Below are 19,371 nucleotides of genomic sequence, written 5' to 3'. Positions count from 1 at the left end.
TGATGGCCTCTGCCAGAAAGCTGAAGATGGGTCGTCATTGGGTCTTTCAGCAGGATAATGATCCAAAACATGTGGCAAAATCTACACAAAAGTGGTTCAGCAGTCACAAACTCAAGGTCCTCCCATGGCCATCTCAGTCCCCAGACCTCAACCCAATCGAAAACCTGTGGGGCGAGCTAAAGAGAAGAGTGCATAAGAGAGGACCCAGGACACTGGATGATCTAGAAAGATTGTGCAAAGAAGAATGGTCAAAAATCCCTCTCTCTGTGTTCTCCAATCTTGTGAAATGTTATAGGAGGAGATTAAGTGCTGTCTTGTTGGCAAAAGGAGGTTGTACAAAGTATTAACATCAGGGGTGCCAATAATTGTGGCACACATGATTTCAAGTTTTTTTTTTTTTTTCCTAAATGTGTGATTTTTTTACCACCAAAGTTATGTACTTAAATAAAAGGTTGGATTTTTCTCTTTTTTTGCATTTGGGTTCTATGTTGTTTAAAAAAAAAAATTTTTTGAAGTCCACGACCACATCTTAAACAGGGTGCCAATAATTGTGGAGGGCACTGTATCCATGGTTCTCTCTCTTCCCTTCCTCCTCCTTTTCTCTCCTCCTCCACTTTCTTTGAGTTGTGGCTCAGTGATTAAGTCACTGGGTTATTGATCAGAGCCTTTATATCTGCTCTAAAGGTCACTGACCCTACACCCTGACCTTAACTATGCAAAGAAAAGAATGTCATGAGGAGCTTGTAGATGTTTAGGAAGGAGAAATGTGTGTTTTGTGGCCCTGAGTGAAGTGGAAAATGTAACTATTAATTTTGTAGGTCAGGAGCAGAAATATGCTTCAGCATGTCTCCTGGATTGAGAGGAGGTGAAGTTGATATAAAGCTCTTACAATAATGCTGATGAGGGTTTCATCATGAACATTCCTTCACTAAAGGGGTTTTGTAAATACATTGTGAAAACATGATCTTCTGGTGGAATTCTCTACTGGAAGCAGAAATACTTAAACATTTTTCCACCCAACATCAGCTGATGAAGCGTGAGGGAGGAGGAGGAGGAGGACGTTCTCCTTCTTCACTTCTCCTCACTTCTTGTTTGCTATCATTGTAGAGGAGGTAGCTTAGTGGTTGAGGTATTAGACTTTGGATCTGAAGGTTGTGAGTTTAAATCCCAGGTGTAGAGTTTTGGCATAAGCATTAGCGAGACCACACGGCTGTCCATAGGTTTGATGAGCAGGTCTCCTGTACCTCCAGTCTTCTTGCTGGAGTAATCTGGGCTGGAACAAGCGTCTGTGAGGGTTCAGAAGACTGTAGATTCTCCTCCAAACATTTTTCAGCAAAAGCTCCTTTCTGTTTTCAATTCGGCATTGGGACTGAGACCTCCATCAAATGCAGGAACCACATGGAGGAAACAGGAAACACAGGTGACTGATAGTACAACACTGATCATACACACACACACACACACACACACACACACACACACACAATGAGTGTGTAAATAAGAAGCATCTTCACAGTATTGGGTAATTCATTTAAAGAGAAGTTGATGAGATTCTGTAGAGGGTCAGTGACTGTGTCCTGCTTGATTCCCCAAATAAACTCCTAAAAATATCTCACCTCCCTCTTTCGCTCTCTTTCTCTCTCTCTCTCTCTCTCTCTCTCTCTCTCTCTCTCCATCATCTGTATGAGTGATGAAACATCCTGCAGGAAAACATGCTCAGACACTTTTTCATTTTCAGCATCAGCTCTGACGCTCCTGGTCTCTTTAATACATCAGCTTCCTCACACCCAGATTTCCAGCAGCCAGAGAAGAGCAGGAGAGAAAACCATGCCGGGGGAAGTGATGGATCAATCACACACACACATACACACACACACACACACACACACACACACAGAATGTCTCATGAGCTGAAATGGTCTAATATAAGAGACGGGTGTGTACATTAATAATGGAAATACAATGTTATCAGAGTCAGAGAAGGCAGAGGGTCATCTACACACACACACACATATCAATGTGGAGCTGGGGACACACACACACACACACACACACACACACACACTAGCATAATACACACATGATAAAAACAACAGTATTTCCCAATGTTTCAACCAATTTTGTATAAATTCAGCCGGTGTTTGATGTTGCTCTCCATCCATCCATTTATCTGTCTGTCTGTCTGTCTGTCTGTCTGTCTGTCTGTCTGTCTGTCTGTCTGTCTGACTGTCTGTCTGTCTGTCTTATTTAATTCTTATTATTTTTTCATCTTTACTGTAAACTGTATAGTGTAGACCTGTGAGAGAAACATCTGGTGTAATCTTCCTGCTTTCTGTGGTTGACCTACATCACGACTCTGGTGTGTAAAAGAACCAAGACTCATTTATCCGTTAGCACTGTCTAGAAGCCAAGTCAGGGGAATATGTGATCATGTGACCAGTGTGTTATCAGACTGTTTAATCATGAGCTCTAATCTGTAATTAATCACCAACTCCTCATCCGACCTCCATTTGTCCTTGACCAAATTCGAATGCTGTTCCCTATCCAAAAGTACATAATGATCTCAAAATCTTTTCATAAAACACAAACAAGAGAGCAGGAAGTCAGAGCACAGAACTATAACTCCATAAAACAGTGGATTTTGTGTCATTATTTATATTCTGGATGTAAAGTCTACAGAATTCAACCAAGATTCAGAAATATTTGTGGGTGATGAAAACTGCTGAAAGTGTAGAACATTTTCCTTTATTTAACATATAACCACAGTTCCAAAGATTTAAACACTGTGTAAAATAGAAATAAAAACAGAATGCAATGGAATTCAAAAATCTATTTTATATTTACATTCTATTCACAACTACTGAGGTTAATTGACAGCAGGTCAGTGAGATGATCGGGTATAAATAGTGTATGTTAGAGAGTCTTCCAGAAGTAAAGATGGGCGGAGCTCCACTAATCTGTGAAAGTCTGTGTTTACAAACTGTGGAACAATTTTTAATTAATATTCCACAATATCAAATTGAAAAACAGTTGAATATCTCATCATTTACAGAACATAATATTATCAAATGTTTCTAAGTGTCTGGAGTAATCTCTGTGCACAAGGGACACGGGTGAAAATCAATATTGGATGTTTGTGATCTTCGGGCCCTCAGGGGCCACTGCATTTAAAACAGTCATGGTTCTTAATGGAAATCACTGCAGAACTCATTGACACCTGCAGAAATCATTGTCTGTGAACACAGTTTGCCATGTCATTCACTCATGCAGGTTAAATCTCTTATCATGCTAAGAAGTAGTCATGCGTGAACATGATCCAGAAATGCCGCCATCCTCTCACGGTCAAAGCTCATTAAAAATGTACAGTTTTCTTTTTAAAAACCATGGACACCATGTCCTCTGGACTAAAGAGGAGAGGGACCATCTGGCTTGTTTCAGTGCTAAATACAAAAAGCCGCATCTCTGATAGTATGGTGGTGTATTGGTGCCTGTGGAATGTACATTTGTAGATTTGGAAAAACTCCATCAATGCTGTAGGCTATAATAAGGTTTTGTTTTTCAGGGAAGACCTTGCATATTTTAACGACAATGTTATAATGACAATAACAGAAATCTGTGTGGTTTAATTTATAAACAGAAGAAATCCAATATGTGATCTCATGGGAAGTCGTAAGAACAGAAATAACATGAAATTATAGTCAGCGATAAATAAAATGTGAAACAAACACACTTGATTAAAAAAACAGAAATAAATATCAGAGCACTGAGAGACAATCAGCAGGGGCATGGAAATGATTAGTACGTACATGGAACAATGTGATATTTTGTACAGTTCATTGTCAGAGCTTAGCCTATATTGCTACAACCCAGAATGTGTCCCATGATCCGGAAGTGCTCAGTGCTTCCTCCTGTAGTGTGGAGGAGGAATTGCATTTGGTTCCGTCACAGCGCAATTGAGATACTTGAATTGATAGACTTCGAAATGAAGAGAAAAGACTATTTTGAATAATTTTATACACTATGATGTATATGACTCTGTTAATAATTCTATTGCCACTTGTAAACATCTGTATATGTGCTGTTTAGAACTGTAGTAAACTGTAGTAAAGTATATTTATACTTTATCCTGTATTATATTTATTTATATTCACAATGCAAGTGAAACATTTAACCCAGTTCCATATGTGCAAAAAATTCATATTAATTCCATCATCAAAAATCCAGATTAAATAAAAAAGGAAACTAATGCAGAATTTTATTTGACTGTATTTTATTGGTTTTTAAGTGTACACAATGTTGAGGTTTTTTTTTGACAATAAAACACGTTTATTTGTTCGATATTTTTAAATAAGATCAATTTGATTATTGATATATTGTCCTCCTTTAAGGATTTGTAACCTGCAGCACATCACATACAGCCACAGAAAGCTAAAAGATTTTACATTATAAACCCGTTTATATTCAAATTCACATTTTATATGAAAACCACAATAGATTTGACCTGACGCCACGTTCTCGCTGAGAGGATCCTCGATCACAGGGATGTGTAGATGTAGACGAATATGATGACCAGGAGATTGAGGATGGTGCACGTGATCCCGAGGAAGGCCAGAACAGACTCCTCTCTGCTTTCATGCTTCTGTTTGAGTGACTCTTCCTGACCCACGATGTGATTCACCGTGTTCCTGTGACGAGGAGCCAACAATCGCCTCCTGAACGTGCTCTGCATGAGAGGAACACTGAGGACTATACAACTACTAATACAGTAACACTTATTGTACTATAGATTGCAGCAATCTCACTCATATACTCATATACTCATATACTCATATACTACAGGCAGAGAACTAGAACACTATACACACATTATACTTACAAACCCAATTCCAAAAAAGTGGAACACTGTGTACAGTGTAAATAAAAGCAGAATGCAATGAAATGAGACTCTCATGAAGAGATGTTTAAATGTAGAATTTATATTGTTTTAATGAAAAATGAGGTCGTTATGAATTTGATGGCTGCTCAAAATATTTTGGAAGAGAATTGTTGTCTAATATGTGTCTGATACAGGATTCTAGCTGCTGAACAGTTTGTGGTTTCCTTTGTTGTATTTTTCATTTCATGCGTCAAATGTTTTGAAATGGTGAAATGTCTAGACTGCAGACCATCAATGCTACTCCAGTAGATTCCAGTAGATTCCAGTAGTTTGCAGTTAGCATTGTCTTTCTCAAATATTTCCTTGCATATTTGCCTGAAAAAGATTTTTTTCTGGATGTAAGCATTTGTTGCGCTAAAACCTGTTAAATGGCGTTCAGCATTGATGGAATCTTTCCAAATGTACCAGCTGCTCATTCCACAGGCACTGAAGCACCACCATACCATCAGAGATGCAGCTTTTTTAACTGAGCGCTAATAAAAAGCCAGATGGTCCCTCTCCTCTTTAGTCCAGAGGATGTGGTGTCCATGGTTTACAAAGAGAAATAAAAAAATTCGATTTGTCTGACCACAGAACAGTTTTTCTCGTTCCCTCGGTACATTTAAATGAGCTTTGGCACAGAGAGGATGGCGGCGTTTCTAGATCGTGTTCACACATGCCTACTTTGTGGATGATGTGGCAGACTGTCTTCACAGACAATGATTTCTGCAGGTGTCAATGAGCCCATGCAGTGATTTAAGAACCATGACTGTTATAAATGCAGTGGCCCCTGAGGGCCCGAAGATCACAAACTTACAATAACGATTTTCACCTGTGTAACTTCTGCACAGAGATTACTCCAGATTCTCAGAAACGTTTGATGATATTATGTTCTGTAAATGAAGAAATATTCAACTGGTTTTAATGTTAATTAACATTATTGTAGACACAGTGTTCCACAGATTGGTGAAGCTCCGCCCATCTTTACTTCTGAGAGACTCTGCCCCTGTCAGATACACAGTTACCCAGTTTCCTCTGACATGTTTTCTATGTTCTATTGTGAATAAAATGTTTGTTTATAAGATTTGCAAATCAGCACATTTTGTTTTCATTTACAGTTAACACAGTGTCCTAACTGTTTTGGAATTGGGTTTGTACTACATTATACTACAGGTGGAGTATTAAACACACAATACACACATATTATACCTACTAGAGTGCTATTCTCATGATGATACTCCTGCTACAACTCTCTGTACTGTATGTAGTGTATTTACTCGTATTTCCTCCATTCTACACCTAAATGATTGTAATACTTCATATAGCAATATAATTTTAGATTATACAATTTTAGAAAGTGCACTTTAACACCCCAGTGTGATGTGTATAATCTACTAGGCAACAGAAAGAATTGTAATTTTGGCTACACTGAATATATTTCGAGCACTATGGGTCTGTAGAAGATATCAGTAGATGTGAGTGATAGTTATAATATGGAAACTCAGCCCAGAGCTGAGGATGAATGGAATGAGGTGAGTAATTAGGAGTAAAGCTTCATCACCTCGCTGATAAATGAGCAGTAAACTTACATGTTTTTTAGGAGGAATAAACTTCCTGAGCATCATCACGTCTCGGGTTTTGGGGATGAAGAACGTTGATGAAGAACGGTTCTGCAGAACGTGACTCTGAACTTTACTTTGGCTTCGAGTGTATAATAACAAGCACTGAGTGTGTTACACAACTGTAAATGTTTCACTAACTGCCCCTGGAGAAGTTTAAGCTGCCCAGCTGGGAGGGTGAGGGGCAGCAGGAGATTTATTAAATATGAGCGTGAATTTATCTCTGGACAGTAACGGATCTATTTTCACCTGGTACAGCATGAGGAAATCTCGGGCTCTCAGATAAAGCAGAAAATCCCAGAGTCAGGAGGAGGATGTGGAGCCATCTTCACCTTCAAGTTTAACTCTGAAAAACAAACAAAGATTGAATTTTGTATTGATTATTTGTTTGTTTATTTGTTGGTTATTATTATTGATTTACCTGTGTCAGCACCAGGAGCATGTGTTCCCTCTGTAGGCAGCGTCTTGAGGAGCTCCACACGTCCCGATCATTTTTCCTACATAATCATATAACTCATGAAAGCAGGCGGCTGCGTCCCAAATACCCATGAAGACTGACCTTTGACCTTCCTCACTCCTGACAGCATCTGTTGCACCTGAAGTTGCCGTGGCAACAAAAAGAGCCCACCTGAAAGCCCATGTCAGTACCCACACCTCAGATTTACCCTCATTTTAACCACTGCCCCATTTATCTCTTTCCACCCGGCCGTGTCCTGAATCGCAGCGTGGGTGTGAATCACACCACCGAGAGAGAATGAACGGTTGCTAGGCAACAGGATGAAGAGGATGAAGTGAAGGATTGTTGGGAATGAAGTTTCTGGTTTGTCTCTGAATCACACACTGCTTTTAATTCATCTATTTATTTACTTATATAAACATATATCAGCTGTGTGGGGGTTTAATCAATACACAATTTCTTTATTATTATTATTATTATTATTATTACAAACTGCCTGATGGCTTTAATGACCACAAGCCCTTTTTACATTCAATATTTAATTCAAGTATTTTATATATCATCTCTCCTCCAATAGAAAAACATTCATAACATTCATAAAACAACAAATTGTTCATTTCAAATAAAAAAATCTTTATAAATAAATAAATAAATACATATAGTAATGAGATTTCTTCAAGGGGTTCAGCCAGTAGTCCAACATAATCCAGTACAAGAGCAACATAATTATTAGTTTTATATTCATTTGTAAAAACATTTGTGGGGCAAAGTGTGTGTGTCCGCAGGTCTCACAGCGCCTCCTGCTGGAAAAACACTTAGCTGCCTGATCCACCCTGATGGCCTGCTTCTGAATTAAGTTCTCTTCAGTTAGAACCCACACACTGCTGATGATGGATCCACACCAACAGCCTAAACATACACTGTATGGCCAAAAGTATTGGGACTCCAGTGGTGGACAAAGTACACAAACGGTGTAGTTGAATAGAGATCCACTCAGCAAAATATTTGCCTTCAAATGTATTATTAACATTAGATTCTGGAACTGTCTTTTGGTCTAAAGAGTCCAAATGAGACATTTGTGGTGTCTTTGTTACACATATAGACAGTGAATGGACAGATCCTGAATGTGTGGTTGCCACTGTGGAGCAATGGGGAGGAGGTGTGGAGGAGTGGAGATGCTTCGCTGATGACACTGTTGGTGATACTTGAGGACACGCTTAACCAGCATGGTGACCACAGCATCCTGCAGCGACCTGCAGCCTTCACATGCAGGTTCACAATTATAATCATTTATTTTCCAACAAAACACTGATCTCAAACACACTGTAAGAGCTCTCTGTTCAAGCAGAGTGATGGAGTGCTGCATCAGATGACCTGACCTCCACAATCACCACATCTAAACCCAGGTGAGATGGTTTGGGATGAGTCAGACCGGAGAGTGAAGGAAAAGCAGTCAACAAGAACTCTTCCGGGAACTCCTGAAGATTGTGGAACCCGTTCCAGGTGACGACCTCATGAGTCTGACTGAGAGAACTCCGAGAGTGTGCAAAACTTCATCAAAGATCAATAGAGAAACTTTCGAATCGTTATATAGTTTAGATTCTTCAGTGTTAATGTACAGTGTAGAACATCATAAAGAAAATCCACTGGAGGTTTTGTCCAAACTGCTGACTGCACAATTTCACACCTGAGGAGAAAAAGATTCTGCTGAATAACTGAGCTCCAAAGAAATGTTTCAGTTTTGCTTTCTAGATATAAATAAAATAAATACCATATTGTGCATAAATGTTGATTTTGTATGTATTTATTTAGTAGATGAATATTTTGTGTATTTATGTTGATGTTATTTATTTAGTAAATGATGAATATGTTCAGGGATCAGTTCAGTCTGTATGTATCTTATCTGTAAAACTGTTTATTTACAGAATCGGACAAATACGAGATATTTTAATATATTTTATTGATAAATTTCACACACACTTTTGTACAAACACACATGATTGTAAAGCGCGCACACCCACACACACACACACCAGTGTTTCTGTCAAGGGTTATAAAAAATTCACAGGTGAGAATTTGTGAGGACAATATTCTCAGCTCCTGTGTGTGTGTGTGTGTGTGTGTGTGTGTGTGTGTGTATATGAGACACACACACACACACACACACACACACACACACACACACACACACACACACACACACACACACACTTTATTGAGAGGGTGTGGTTTTATCAAGCAGAGCTGATCTGATGCCCAGTTTGTCCAGTTCCTCCACCAGGTCTCCACTCTGGTGCATCTGCAGGAGAATGTCACATCCACCCACAAACTCTCCATTGAAGAACACCTGAGGGATCGTGGGCCAGTTGGAGAACGTCTTCACACCTGTAGCACCACAGAGCCCACAATTAATACACAACTATCAACAATCAATACTCAATAATCAGTAATCACTCCTCCATGCCATTTCTCACACACACACACACACACACACACACACACACACACACACACGTATATAACACTAATATATTGTATAATATGCATTATGAATTTACAGTGTAACAGTGAGCTATAGGGACATGAACCGACAGAGTTTTGTGTGTGTGTGTGTGTGTGTGTGTGTGTGTTAACGTGAACGCCCTCACATCTGTACACAGCTGATAAACATAAGACCACGCCCACATCCCCGAGATCAGATTAGCCTGAGCCGTTTAAATCCACAGCATACCGAACATGACTAACTGACTTTAAACCCCCCCCCCACACACACACACACAGCATGTGATCATTGCTGCATGATTTTGCCGCTTTACCTGATTTGAGCTGTAGAGTGTGTGTGTGTGTGTGTGTGCATTAACACTGTACAGTACAGAGTCTCACTGGAACCCTGGACTTTAGTCCTGTACCAGTAAAGCCGTTGGTATGAAAGTTTGAAGATTCGCTCTGTTTACAATAAAGTAATTTATTTATCTACGTTTCCACACGATCACCTTCTAATGAGTCTCTGTGGACAGTAATACAGCGCCCTCAATGTTCTTCTGGAACGAGGTCTGGAAGTCTTCTTTTGGAAGCGTGTTGAGGATCTTCTGCTATTAACACAGAATCTCCACAACAGTGTCAAAAGGCGATCCGTGAGCTTCAGCTTCATCTTTGAGAAGAGGGTGAAGTCCACAGGAGCCGAATCTGGTGATTAGGGTGTGTGTAGACGTGAGATCGTGTTGTTTCACGTGTGAGGAGCTCAGTGTCAGATTGCACACGTGGTCAGAACAGTGAACGTGGTGCACGGCTCCTGATGCACACAGGACCATGTCTTTTGGCACACTGACTTATGAAGGTCGGTGCTCCCTGCAACTGGGCACATCTTGGGCAGTCTTGTGCTGCCATCTGTTGGTGTGTTACAAAACTAGTCTTGAAACTGTTTAATATCACCTCATACAATCTTCCAGTACAATCCCAGTGTTACCTGTAATTAACCAGTACATTACCAATAACACCAATAAACTAAAATAATATTTCCCACAAAATCTCATCAAATCACCAGTACAATCACCAGTACAATCACCAGTAAAGATCACCAGTACAATCACCAGTACAATCACCAGTAAAGATCACCAGTACAATCACCAGTACAATCACCAGTATAGATCACCAGTACAATCCCAGTATAGATCACCAGTACAATCCCTGTACATTTACCAGTACAATCACCAGTACAATCACCAGTACAGATCACCAGTACAATCCCTGTACAATCACCAGTATAGATCACCAGTACAATCCCAGTACAATCACCAGTATAGATCACCAGTAATTTACCAGTACGATACAAAAAAAACAAATATTTAAACCGCAGCAAAATCCAGTTATAATCCCAGGAAATTAGAGAGTGTGTGTGTGTGTGTGTGTGTGAGAGAGAGTGTGTGTGTGAGTGTGCGCGCGTGTGTGTTTTACAGTCAGATTACAGTCTGTCACTTCATGTAATTTATACTCTCCAGAAAGGAAAAGAATAAAGAGCAGTGAGAGAAACACGGGGTAGTGATGGGGGTCATGTGAAACACCCTGGAACCTGTTATATCCTGTACCTTTATATAATCAACTATTTCTCTCTGGGTGTGTGTGTGAGTGTGTGTGAGAGAGACAGAGAGAGAGAGAGAGCGAGAGAGAGAGAGAGAGCGAGAGAGAGAGACAGAGAGAGAGAGAGACAGAGAGAGAGAGAGAGAGAGAGAGAGAGAGAGAGGCGAGAGACAGAGAGCGAGAGAGGCGAGAGAGAGAGAGACAGAGAGAGAGACAGAGAGAGAGAGAGAGACAGAGACAGAGAGAGAGAGAGAGACAGAGAGAGAGAGAGGAGAGGCGAGAGAGGCGAGAGAGAGGAGGCGAGAGAGAGGCGAGAGAGACAGAGAGAGAGACAGAGAGCGAGAGAGAGGCGAGAGCGAGAGAGGCGAGAGAGAGAGAGAGGCGAGAGAGAGAGAGAGAGAGGCGAGAGAGAGAGGAGAGGCGAGAGAGGCGAGACAGAGAGAGGCGAGAGAGGCGAGACAGAGAGAGAGGCGAGAGAGAGAGCGAGAGACAGAGAGAGAGAGCGAGAGAGAGACAGAGAGAGAGAGGGAGAGCGAGAGAGAGCGAGAGCGAGAGAGAGGAAGTAGTCTGCCTCAGATTGTTCCATGTCTTGGTGTAATCCCAGGTGGGTTTGATGATGTTGAGATCAGGACCATCACTTCCACACTCCTTGTTCTCTACACTTAAAGCAGCTGTTGATGATGTTGGCTGTGTGTTTGAGGTTGTTGTCCTGCTGCAGAACACACCTGATGGTCCGGTATTATGGAAAAGTATCTGCCTGCATTTTCTCAGCATTGAGGACACATTAATCCTGACCACATCAACAACATCTGCAGAAAACCTCCCCTGTGATTCACTGTTTCCTGCAGACACTCATTTATTTTTCTTTATTTCCACATTTTATATTCACACTGAGAGTTGGTGTTGTATGAGGAAGTCTGGTGTGATGGAGAAGTATAGAGAAGGTCAGAAGGAGTTGCATTGTGTGTTTGTGGATTTAGAGAAAGCGTACCACAGGGTGGAGAGAGGAGTTGTGGTATTGTATGAGGAAGTCTGGTGTGTCAGAGAAGTATGTGAGGGTGGTGCAGGACATGTATGAGGACAGTGTGACAGCAGTGAAGTGTGCAGTATAAACAAGACTGGTTCAAGGTGGAGGTTGGACTGCATCAAGGATCGGCCCTGAGCCCCTTCCTGTTTGCAGGGGTGATGGACAGGTTGAAGGACGAGGTCAGACAGGAGCCTCCATAGACTATGATGTTTGTGGATGATATTGTGATTTGTGCTAAGAGTAAGGAGAAGGTGGAGAAGACCCTGGAGAGGTGAAGGTACACGCTGGAGAGAAGAGCAATGAAAGTCAGTAGGAGTAAGACAGAGTACATGTGTGTGAATGAGAGGGAGGGCAGTAAAGGGGTGCGGCTGCAGGAAGAAGAGGTGGAGAAGGTGGAGGAGTTCAGGTACCTGGGGTCAGCAGTGTAAAGTAATGGAGAGTGTGTTAGAGAAGTGAAGAAAAGAGTGCAGGCAGGGTGGAGTGGGTGGAGAAGAGTGATAGCAGGAGTGATTTGTGATAGAAGAGTATCTGTGAGAGTGAAAGGGAAAGTTTATAGGACTGTGGTGAGACCTGAGATGTTGTATGGATTAGAGACAGTGGCATTGAGTAAAAGACAGGAGGTGGAGCTGGAGGTAGCAGAGCTGAAGATGTCGAGATGTTCGTTGGGAGTGACGACGATGGACAGGATTAGAAATGAGTTTATTAGAGGGACAGCGCATGTAGGACGTTTTGGAGACATGGTGAGGGAGGTGAGATTGAGATGGTTTGGACATGTGCAGAGGAGGGACATGGGGTATATCAGTAGGAGAATGCTGAGGATGGAGCCACCAGGAACAAGGAAAAGAGGAAGACCAAGGAGGAGATTTATGGATGTGGTGAGGGAAGACATGCAGGTGGTGGTGTGAAAGAGGCAGATGTAGAGGACGGGGGGGGTATGGAGACAGAAAGAAGAAGATGACCGTAATCCTGAAGACTATGAAAGAACACGTCTGGAAATCTGTAGGAAACAAAAACTGAATATCTTTAGATTTTTGATTCTTCATCACCTGGAATGGGTTTCCAACCATCTCAAGGAGTTCCCAGAGACATTGAGTGTTTGTTGGCTGCTTTTCTCTGGTCCAACTCATCACAAAGCATCTCACCCGGATTTAGATGGAGTGATTGTGGAGGTCAGGTCATGCAGTACTCCATCACTCTCCTTCATCAACTAACAGCTCTTTCAGAACCTACAGGTGAGTTTGGGATCATCGTCCTGTCGTAAAGGACTTCAGACTAAAGGACACTTTTCCACTGATCTACTCTTCATTCCTTCTGGTTTCCTGTCCAAATGAAGCTCCTTTTGTTTTGTTGTTCTTCCTTTTGCCACAGACCCTGAAGGTCTGACTCACATGGTCTCCTCATTATAGTAGATGTTGAAATCATCTGCCACCTGAACTCTGAGAAGCTTTTATGTAAATCAGGTTTTGTGATTGTGGTAATTGTAATAAAGTTCTCCTCTGCAGCAGAAGTAGCTCTCGCTCGTCCTTCCCTGAGGTCTTCAAAACCTGTTTAATCCTAGCGTCTGAAGATTGTGGAGAGTGCACTTTTAGACTTGTTGAGGAGATGTTTGGATTGACGGAGCTTCATTTATTAAAGTAATGATGTATTTTTTCTTCACTCAGTGTTTCTGTTCATCATATGGACTTGTACAGTATTTAAACTCATATAGACTCTGTGTCCTACCACTGACCCATACTGTGTGTGTGTGTGTGTGTGTGTGTGTGTGTGTGTGTGTGTGTGTGTGTTGACCTTGTCTGAGCTCCTGGTTCTCTAGCACGTTGTAAGAGGAGTATTTCTCCACTCCATGCATCCTGAGGATCTGCACCACGGCATTGCTGAAACCGCACATGGGCTGCGCCGGAGTTCCCTTCATGAACACCACCACCTTGTCCTTCTTCACGATCTGCTCCAGGTTCTTCAGCACTTCCTCTGAGGACGAGGAGGACATCCAGCGGGCGCCCGCAGCCCGCGCCGTGTGTCTCAGTATGCTGTTCATGACGCTGTTCATCTTCCCTACACGCGGCGTGAGCTGGAGAACTTCAGCGGAACCTGGATCTTCAGGGTGGGATCTTTTCCTCTCCTTCTCCTGACTCCGGATACACAGACCGCGGTTCCCCCAAGACGACTCCACCAAGCTCCGCCCTTAAACACGTAAAACATATCTGATTGGCTGGCCGAGAGCGGCGCTTAGTTCTTATTGGCTGACCGCAAAGTCAATCATATCGAGACCCGCCCTGTTTCTCGATTAGCACGAGGCTAATATCCCGTTTTACCGCATTTATTAAGTTTTTATAGCATTAAAAATTTTTAAAAATTAATTTTATAATGTTGTAAATGTAAAAATGTCATCATATTTTAACTAAATTAAACCCATTGATAAAAAAAAATACACAAAGTTGGACAGATTAAAATTTCACTTCCGGTTCAGCTTCTGTTTCTTCCGGGTTAATTTGCCGCTAATATAAGCGCGTCTATGATGTGGAGTTGTAAAGGTATTCACTTTAATTTACTGCTTTATTTTTACTTTTTATATTTTTTTATATATTAATATAATTTTTAAATATAAATATTCGGGGTTTGTGTGGAGTTTCAGCTGCAGTGCTGCGTTATTTTATATAAACACTCAGTGTACCTGCAGTGTGTTTATTAGATTTTACTCAGAATTTATATTTAATTTAATCTTTAAATTAATCAATAATTTTATGTATCATATTTAATTAGTAAAAAAAAAATTAAACAAACATACTGTACTTCCATAAACTAAAAAACATTTATCAGGTAATTACAGAAAACAAATCAATTATTATTAAATATTAAATGTGTGTGTGTGTGTGTGTGTGTGTGTGTGTGTGTGTGTGTGTGTGTGTATGTGTGTGTGTGTGGTGAGGTGTGTGTGTGTGTGTGTGTGTGTGTGTGTGTGTGTGTGTGTGTGTGTGTATATGTGTGTGTGTGTGTGTGTGTGTGTGTGTGTGTGTGTGTGTGTGTGTGTGTGTATGTGTGTGTGTGTGTAAATATTTATGGTGTGTGTGTGTGTGTGTGTGTGTGTGGGGGGGTGATCCTGGTAAAGGTGTATCCTCGCAGCTCCTGCGTGTTGTCGGGTCCTGCCCTGTGGCCGTGACCCAGCAGGTCTGCGCAGAAGAAGAGAAGATGAAAAGGCGGAGCTCCTGAGTTCTGGAGTTTCTGTGCGATGTTCTTCTGACACTCAGAACCCTGTGTGTTCCCCGGAGGTGATGGATCTCCTCATACCATCACTCATCTACACACAGGCACAGAAACACACTGCAGTCAGATATTACCTGGGAGGACAAGATCTCCTCTCAGTTACTGAAGCACTGACACACACACACACACACACACACACACAGTGTTAGAAGGTGTATCTGTGTGGGATGGAATGGTGTGTGTTTGTGTCAGGTACTGATGGAGAAGCTGCTGCTGATTTATAGTTTCACCTCCTGATGTCTCGCTGCTTGTGTTTCCTCCTGCAGTGAACATCGAGTGTAATTCTCCAGAAAAGCCATCATGGAACACAGCATGAAGACCGTGTGTGTGTGTGTGTGTGTGTGTGTGTGTGTGCAGCTGATGGAAGGAAGATGTGACTGTTTTGCTTCTTTGTAATGGAGAACAATGAGAGGAATGGCTCCTGGTCATGGGATGTGTTTTCACTTTGTTCAGACTAAAATAAATCTGAAAGGAAACGAGGCTCCTGGGGTCTGTTGGTGTTTTGAAGTCCTCTCTGGAAAGATGAAATCTTCTAGAGGACACTGCTCTTGGGGAACATGTTACCATGAAGGGGTCTGTAACAGCCTAGAGCATCAGCTTTCCTTCTTCTCCTTGTGTATCTTCGAAAGAACTCTTTCCAGGTAAGCCATGTCCATGCACCTGCTCATCCACATGATGTAAAAGAAAAGATCAGACCTTTGTGTTTCTTCATGGTTCTCATACTCAGCAAGCTGTGCTTCTCTGTGGGTTCCGACTCTTTTCTATCAGAACCAGCATCAATCATTGGATTGGACCAGACAGACCAGTCTTCTCTCCTCGAGCATCCATGACCCTGTTACTGGTTTAAGTTTTTTTCCTTGCAGCACTTGTAGGTACTAAACCCCCAAACACCCGCTGCTTTAGAGGTGCTGACCCAGACGTCTAGACCCTCACACCATGGCCTTACACTTGCCCATTTTTGCTGTTTTCAACACATCACCTTCCAAAACTGACCATTTTCTTGCAGCTTATTAAATTGCACCCCCTACAGGAGCCCCTGTAACGACACCGGGGCACGATGGGGTATTTTCTTTCTGCACTGCTTTGATTAAGATTAAGACTGGATCCTCTATGTTCAGCGTTTCTTCTGCTGGAAAGAGAGCCATGGTGATGTCACATCCTGTTTCATGCTAATAAAGAATCCAAGTTGCACCGTGTCAGTAGTAAGTTTATTTTTCTGTATCTCCCCCTAGTGGACAAACAGCAATATGTTCTCTATCTGTCTTCAGTCTACAGGATGATTTTAATTTGACATCTTCTCTAGTGTTGACCCTTTTCAGGGTTCCACTACTGAAAGTGCCCCTCAGAGGTCAGGGGCAAGTAGCGGGCCAGTTTATAGCCACACACACACACACACACACACACACACACATACACTGCTCTGTGGAATTCTTCAGTGTGTCATGATGACATTGTCTCAGCAATACACTTAGAGCTTCTGCTTCCTGAATGTCTGAGTCCAAACCCTAGAAGTGGCCTATAGGTCTGTTCCAGAACCGGTTCTAAATAAAGGCTCTGATTCTGACCCTCTACTATCTTACATTAAGGTTCTCAGCTGTGAAGACCGGATCGGATCACATCAGTTGAGTTTTGCCAGGTGATTCTCCTCCTTCAGAACCAGATCCGATCCGGTCAGAACCCGATCACGTGGCAAGAAGGTTCCAGAGAAACATGGCTGTATTTCTGAGTCAGTAACGGGTGGCTTTATGGGTGTTTCACACAGAGGAGGTGAAGTCCAGGAGATTCTCATGATTCAACTCTGACTTCATTTAAAAAATAAATCAATAAAATAAGCAGCAGGTTTTTGTTGTAGGTTCATGAAACAGCACTTTGACTCCACATTGATCCAAAGCATAAAAAAAAAAAATCCATGTTGAGGAATCATCAGGACTCTGCAGACACGCCCCCATGAGTCTAAACTCCACACCTCACATCAACTCCAGCATGCAGAATTACATTTCAAGTTTTATTACATTTATTTAACAATATAGAATCTTATTTCAGCTCTATAGACTATTGTGTGGTCCAGGGAGAGAGGGAGAGATGGAGATAGTCAACAAGTAACTTTCAGGAGAAAAAAAGGCTACAATTTATTATAAAATTAAATATTTTATTATATTTAAAGTCGTATTAAAGAAATGTCTGCCCTGATACTGTAGTCTGGGGTTCAGTAGAACATCACTGATTTCTCAGAAAAAAAAAAAGCTTTTCTGCAGTTTGGAGTTCGCTCGGTCGCTCAGGGTCGGAGAGATCGATAGCTTTCAACAGGAAAACAAATACTGAGTGGAGTTTGGATGTTTGCGGAGATGTGAACGTTTTACAATTTTACCTGAATCTTGGTGCAAAATGTCTGCAAAACAGCGAGAGTGCAAACGTGCAGAACAATCGCTTTCCAAACCTTCATGTCAAAATCCACACGAGGATCAGTCATGAGTGTATACTACACTCTTCAGTTTAGCGGCTACACACACTTACACGATGCAGCTGAGTTTTTCATCCAGATGTGGTTCTTCCTCAATCACAAAGTTGGAGGCACACGATTGTATCGAACGTCTTTGGATTTAAGATCATGACATTTTTTCCTTCACTTAAACTACGAGACCCAAACCTGTTCCAGCATGACAATGCCCCTGTGCACAAAGCAGCTCCATGAAGATCGGCTTTCCATGGGTTGGAGTAGAAGATCTCCTGCTGTAGAGTTATAAACCCTACTGAACACCTTTGGGGTGAATGTGAACACTGACTGCACCCCAGGAACCTCCTCACCTTCTCACCTACATCACTACCTGACTTTACTAACACCCGTGTAGCTGAATGAATCTCCACACAGTCTAGTGGAACATCTTCCCAGAAGTGTGGAGATTATTATAACAGTGAATGAGGACTAGACGAGGAATAGGATGTTCAAAAAGAAACAGTTGTCCACAGATGATTTAAACTGTAAACAGGAGGATATGGGTTCTCTGATGGAAAGGTTCAGATTAGCTTCAGGATGAGTGATGATGTTTAGCACAATCTCCCCGAGGGACTGGGTTACAGTCAGCTGTTTTCAGGGTCTTGCAACCAATGATACCAGTCCATATTCTCCTTCCCTCCAACTTCCTGTTCTGATATCAGTACACATAAAAAACACAATTTCCACATCTGCTTGCTCTATTCGTTTATTACTAGCGCTGATGATGACTTTCTAAATGAACATACTGACCTGCAGAGAAGCCTACGATTCAACAGGTGTCATCATCGTACAATTTATTTCTTCTTCTTCTTCTTCTTTCAGCTGCTCCCGTCAGGGGTCTCCACAGTCTCCATACTACTGCCCTCTACATCTGCCTCTTTCACACCAACTACCTGCATGTCTTCCCTCACCACATCCATAAACCTCCTCCTTGATCTTCCTCTTTTCCTCCTTCCTGGTGTCTCCATCCTCAGCATTCTCCTACTGATATACCCCATGTCCCTCCTCTGCACATGTCCAAACCATCTCAATCTCACCTCCCTCACCTTGTCTCCAAAACGTCCTACATGCGCTGTCCCTCTAATAATCTCATTTCTAATCCTGTCCATCGTCGTCACTCCCAACGAACATCTCAACATCTTCAGCTCTGCTACCTCCAGCTCCACCTCCTGTCTTTTACTCAATGCCACTGTCTCTAATCCATACAACATCTCAGGTCTCACCACAGTCCTATAAACTTTCCCTTTCACTCTCACAGATACTCTTCTATCACAAATCACTCCTGCTATCACTCTTCTCCACCCACTCCACCCTGCCTGCACTCTTTTCTTCACTTCTCTAACACACTCTCCATTACTCTGCACTGTTGACCCCAGGTACCTGAACTCCTCCACCTTCTCCACCTCTTCTCTCAGCCTGGCTTTTACTATTCTTTCCCATAACTTTAGGGTGGGACTGATCACAGATAAGGGCATCTGCCAAAAATGCATAAATGTTATCAGTAGAAGGTCTACATTCTTC

The 19,371-nt window shown here is 41.9% G+C and overlaps 1 protein-coding gene, 1 long non-coding RNA gene and 1 other non-coding gene across 4 annotated transcripts; 1 reads left to right on the top strand and 2 right to left on the bottom strand.

The window, feature by feature from the left end:
- Positions 1-4,253: 4,253 nt before the first annotated feature.
- Positions 4,254-7,263, bottom strand: LOC124377033. Of its 2 annotated transcripts, none has more exons than XR_006924044.1 (3): positions 6,956-7,263; positions 6,505-6,880; positions 4,254-4,723 (listed from the first exon to the last, which is right to left on the bottom strand). It is a non-coding gene; the product is annotated as an uncharacterized LOC124377033 (long non-coding RNA). The 2 variants fall into 2 exon arrangements; XR_006924043.1 differs by having other exon boundaries at positions 6,784-6,880.
- A 1,873-nt stretch (positions 7,264-9,136) lies between these two features.
- glrx5 (glutaredoxin 5 homolog (S. cerevisiae)) lies at positions 9,137-14,286 on the bottom strand. The gene is made up of 2 exons (XM_046836296.1): positions 13,884-14,286; positions 9,137-9,376 (listed from the first exon to the last, which is right to left on the bottom strand). Exons 1-2 carry the CDS (start codon positions 14,140-14,142, stop codon positions 9,204-9,206), a joined length of 432 nt encoding a protein of 143 aa, XP_046692252.1. The 5' UTR covers positions 14,143-14,286; the 3' UTR covers positions 9,137-9,203.
- A 973-nt stretch (positions 14,287-15,259) lies between these two features.
- LOC124377484 lies at positions 15,260-15,477 on the top strand. The gene has a single exon (XR_006924102.1). It is a non-coding gene; the product is annotated as a small Cajal body-specific RNA 13 (non-coding RNA).
- Positions 15,478-19,371: the final 3,894 nt, after the last annotated feature.

Source organism: Silurus meridionalis, chromosome 23 (genome assembly GCF_014805685.1).
Source record: "Silurus meridionalis isolate SWU-2019-XX chromosome 23, ASM1480568v1, whole genome shotgun sequence".
Lineage (NCBI taxonomy): Eukaryota > Metazoa > Chordata > Actinopteri > Siluriformes > Siluridae > Silurus > Silurus meridionalis.
Note: the sequence above shows the minus strand (reverse complement) of the source record. Positions and strands in the feature narration are given on the sequence as shown.

Coding starts and splice junctions, on each gene's coding strand:
- glrx5 (XM_046836296.1), bottom strand. CDS start 14,142: ATGAACAGCGTCATGAACAGCATACTGAGACACACGGCGCGGGCTGCG. Junction 9,377..13,883: donor GAACCAGGAGCTCAGACAAG/GTCAACACACAC, acceptor GTGGTGCTACAG/GTGTGAAGACGTTCTCCAAC.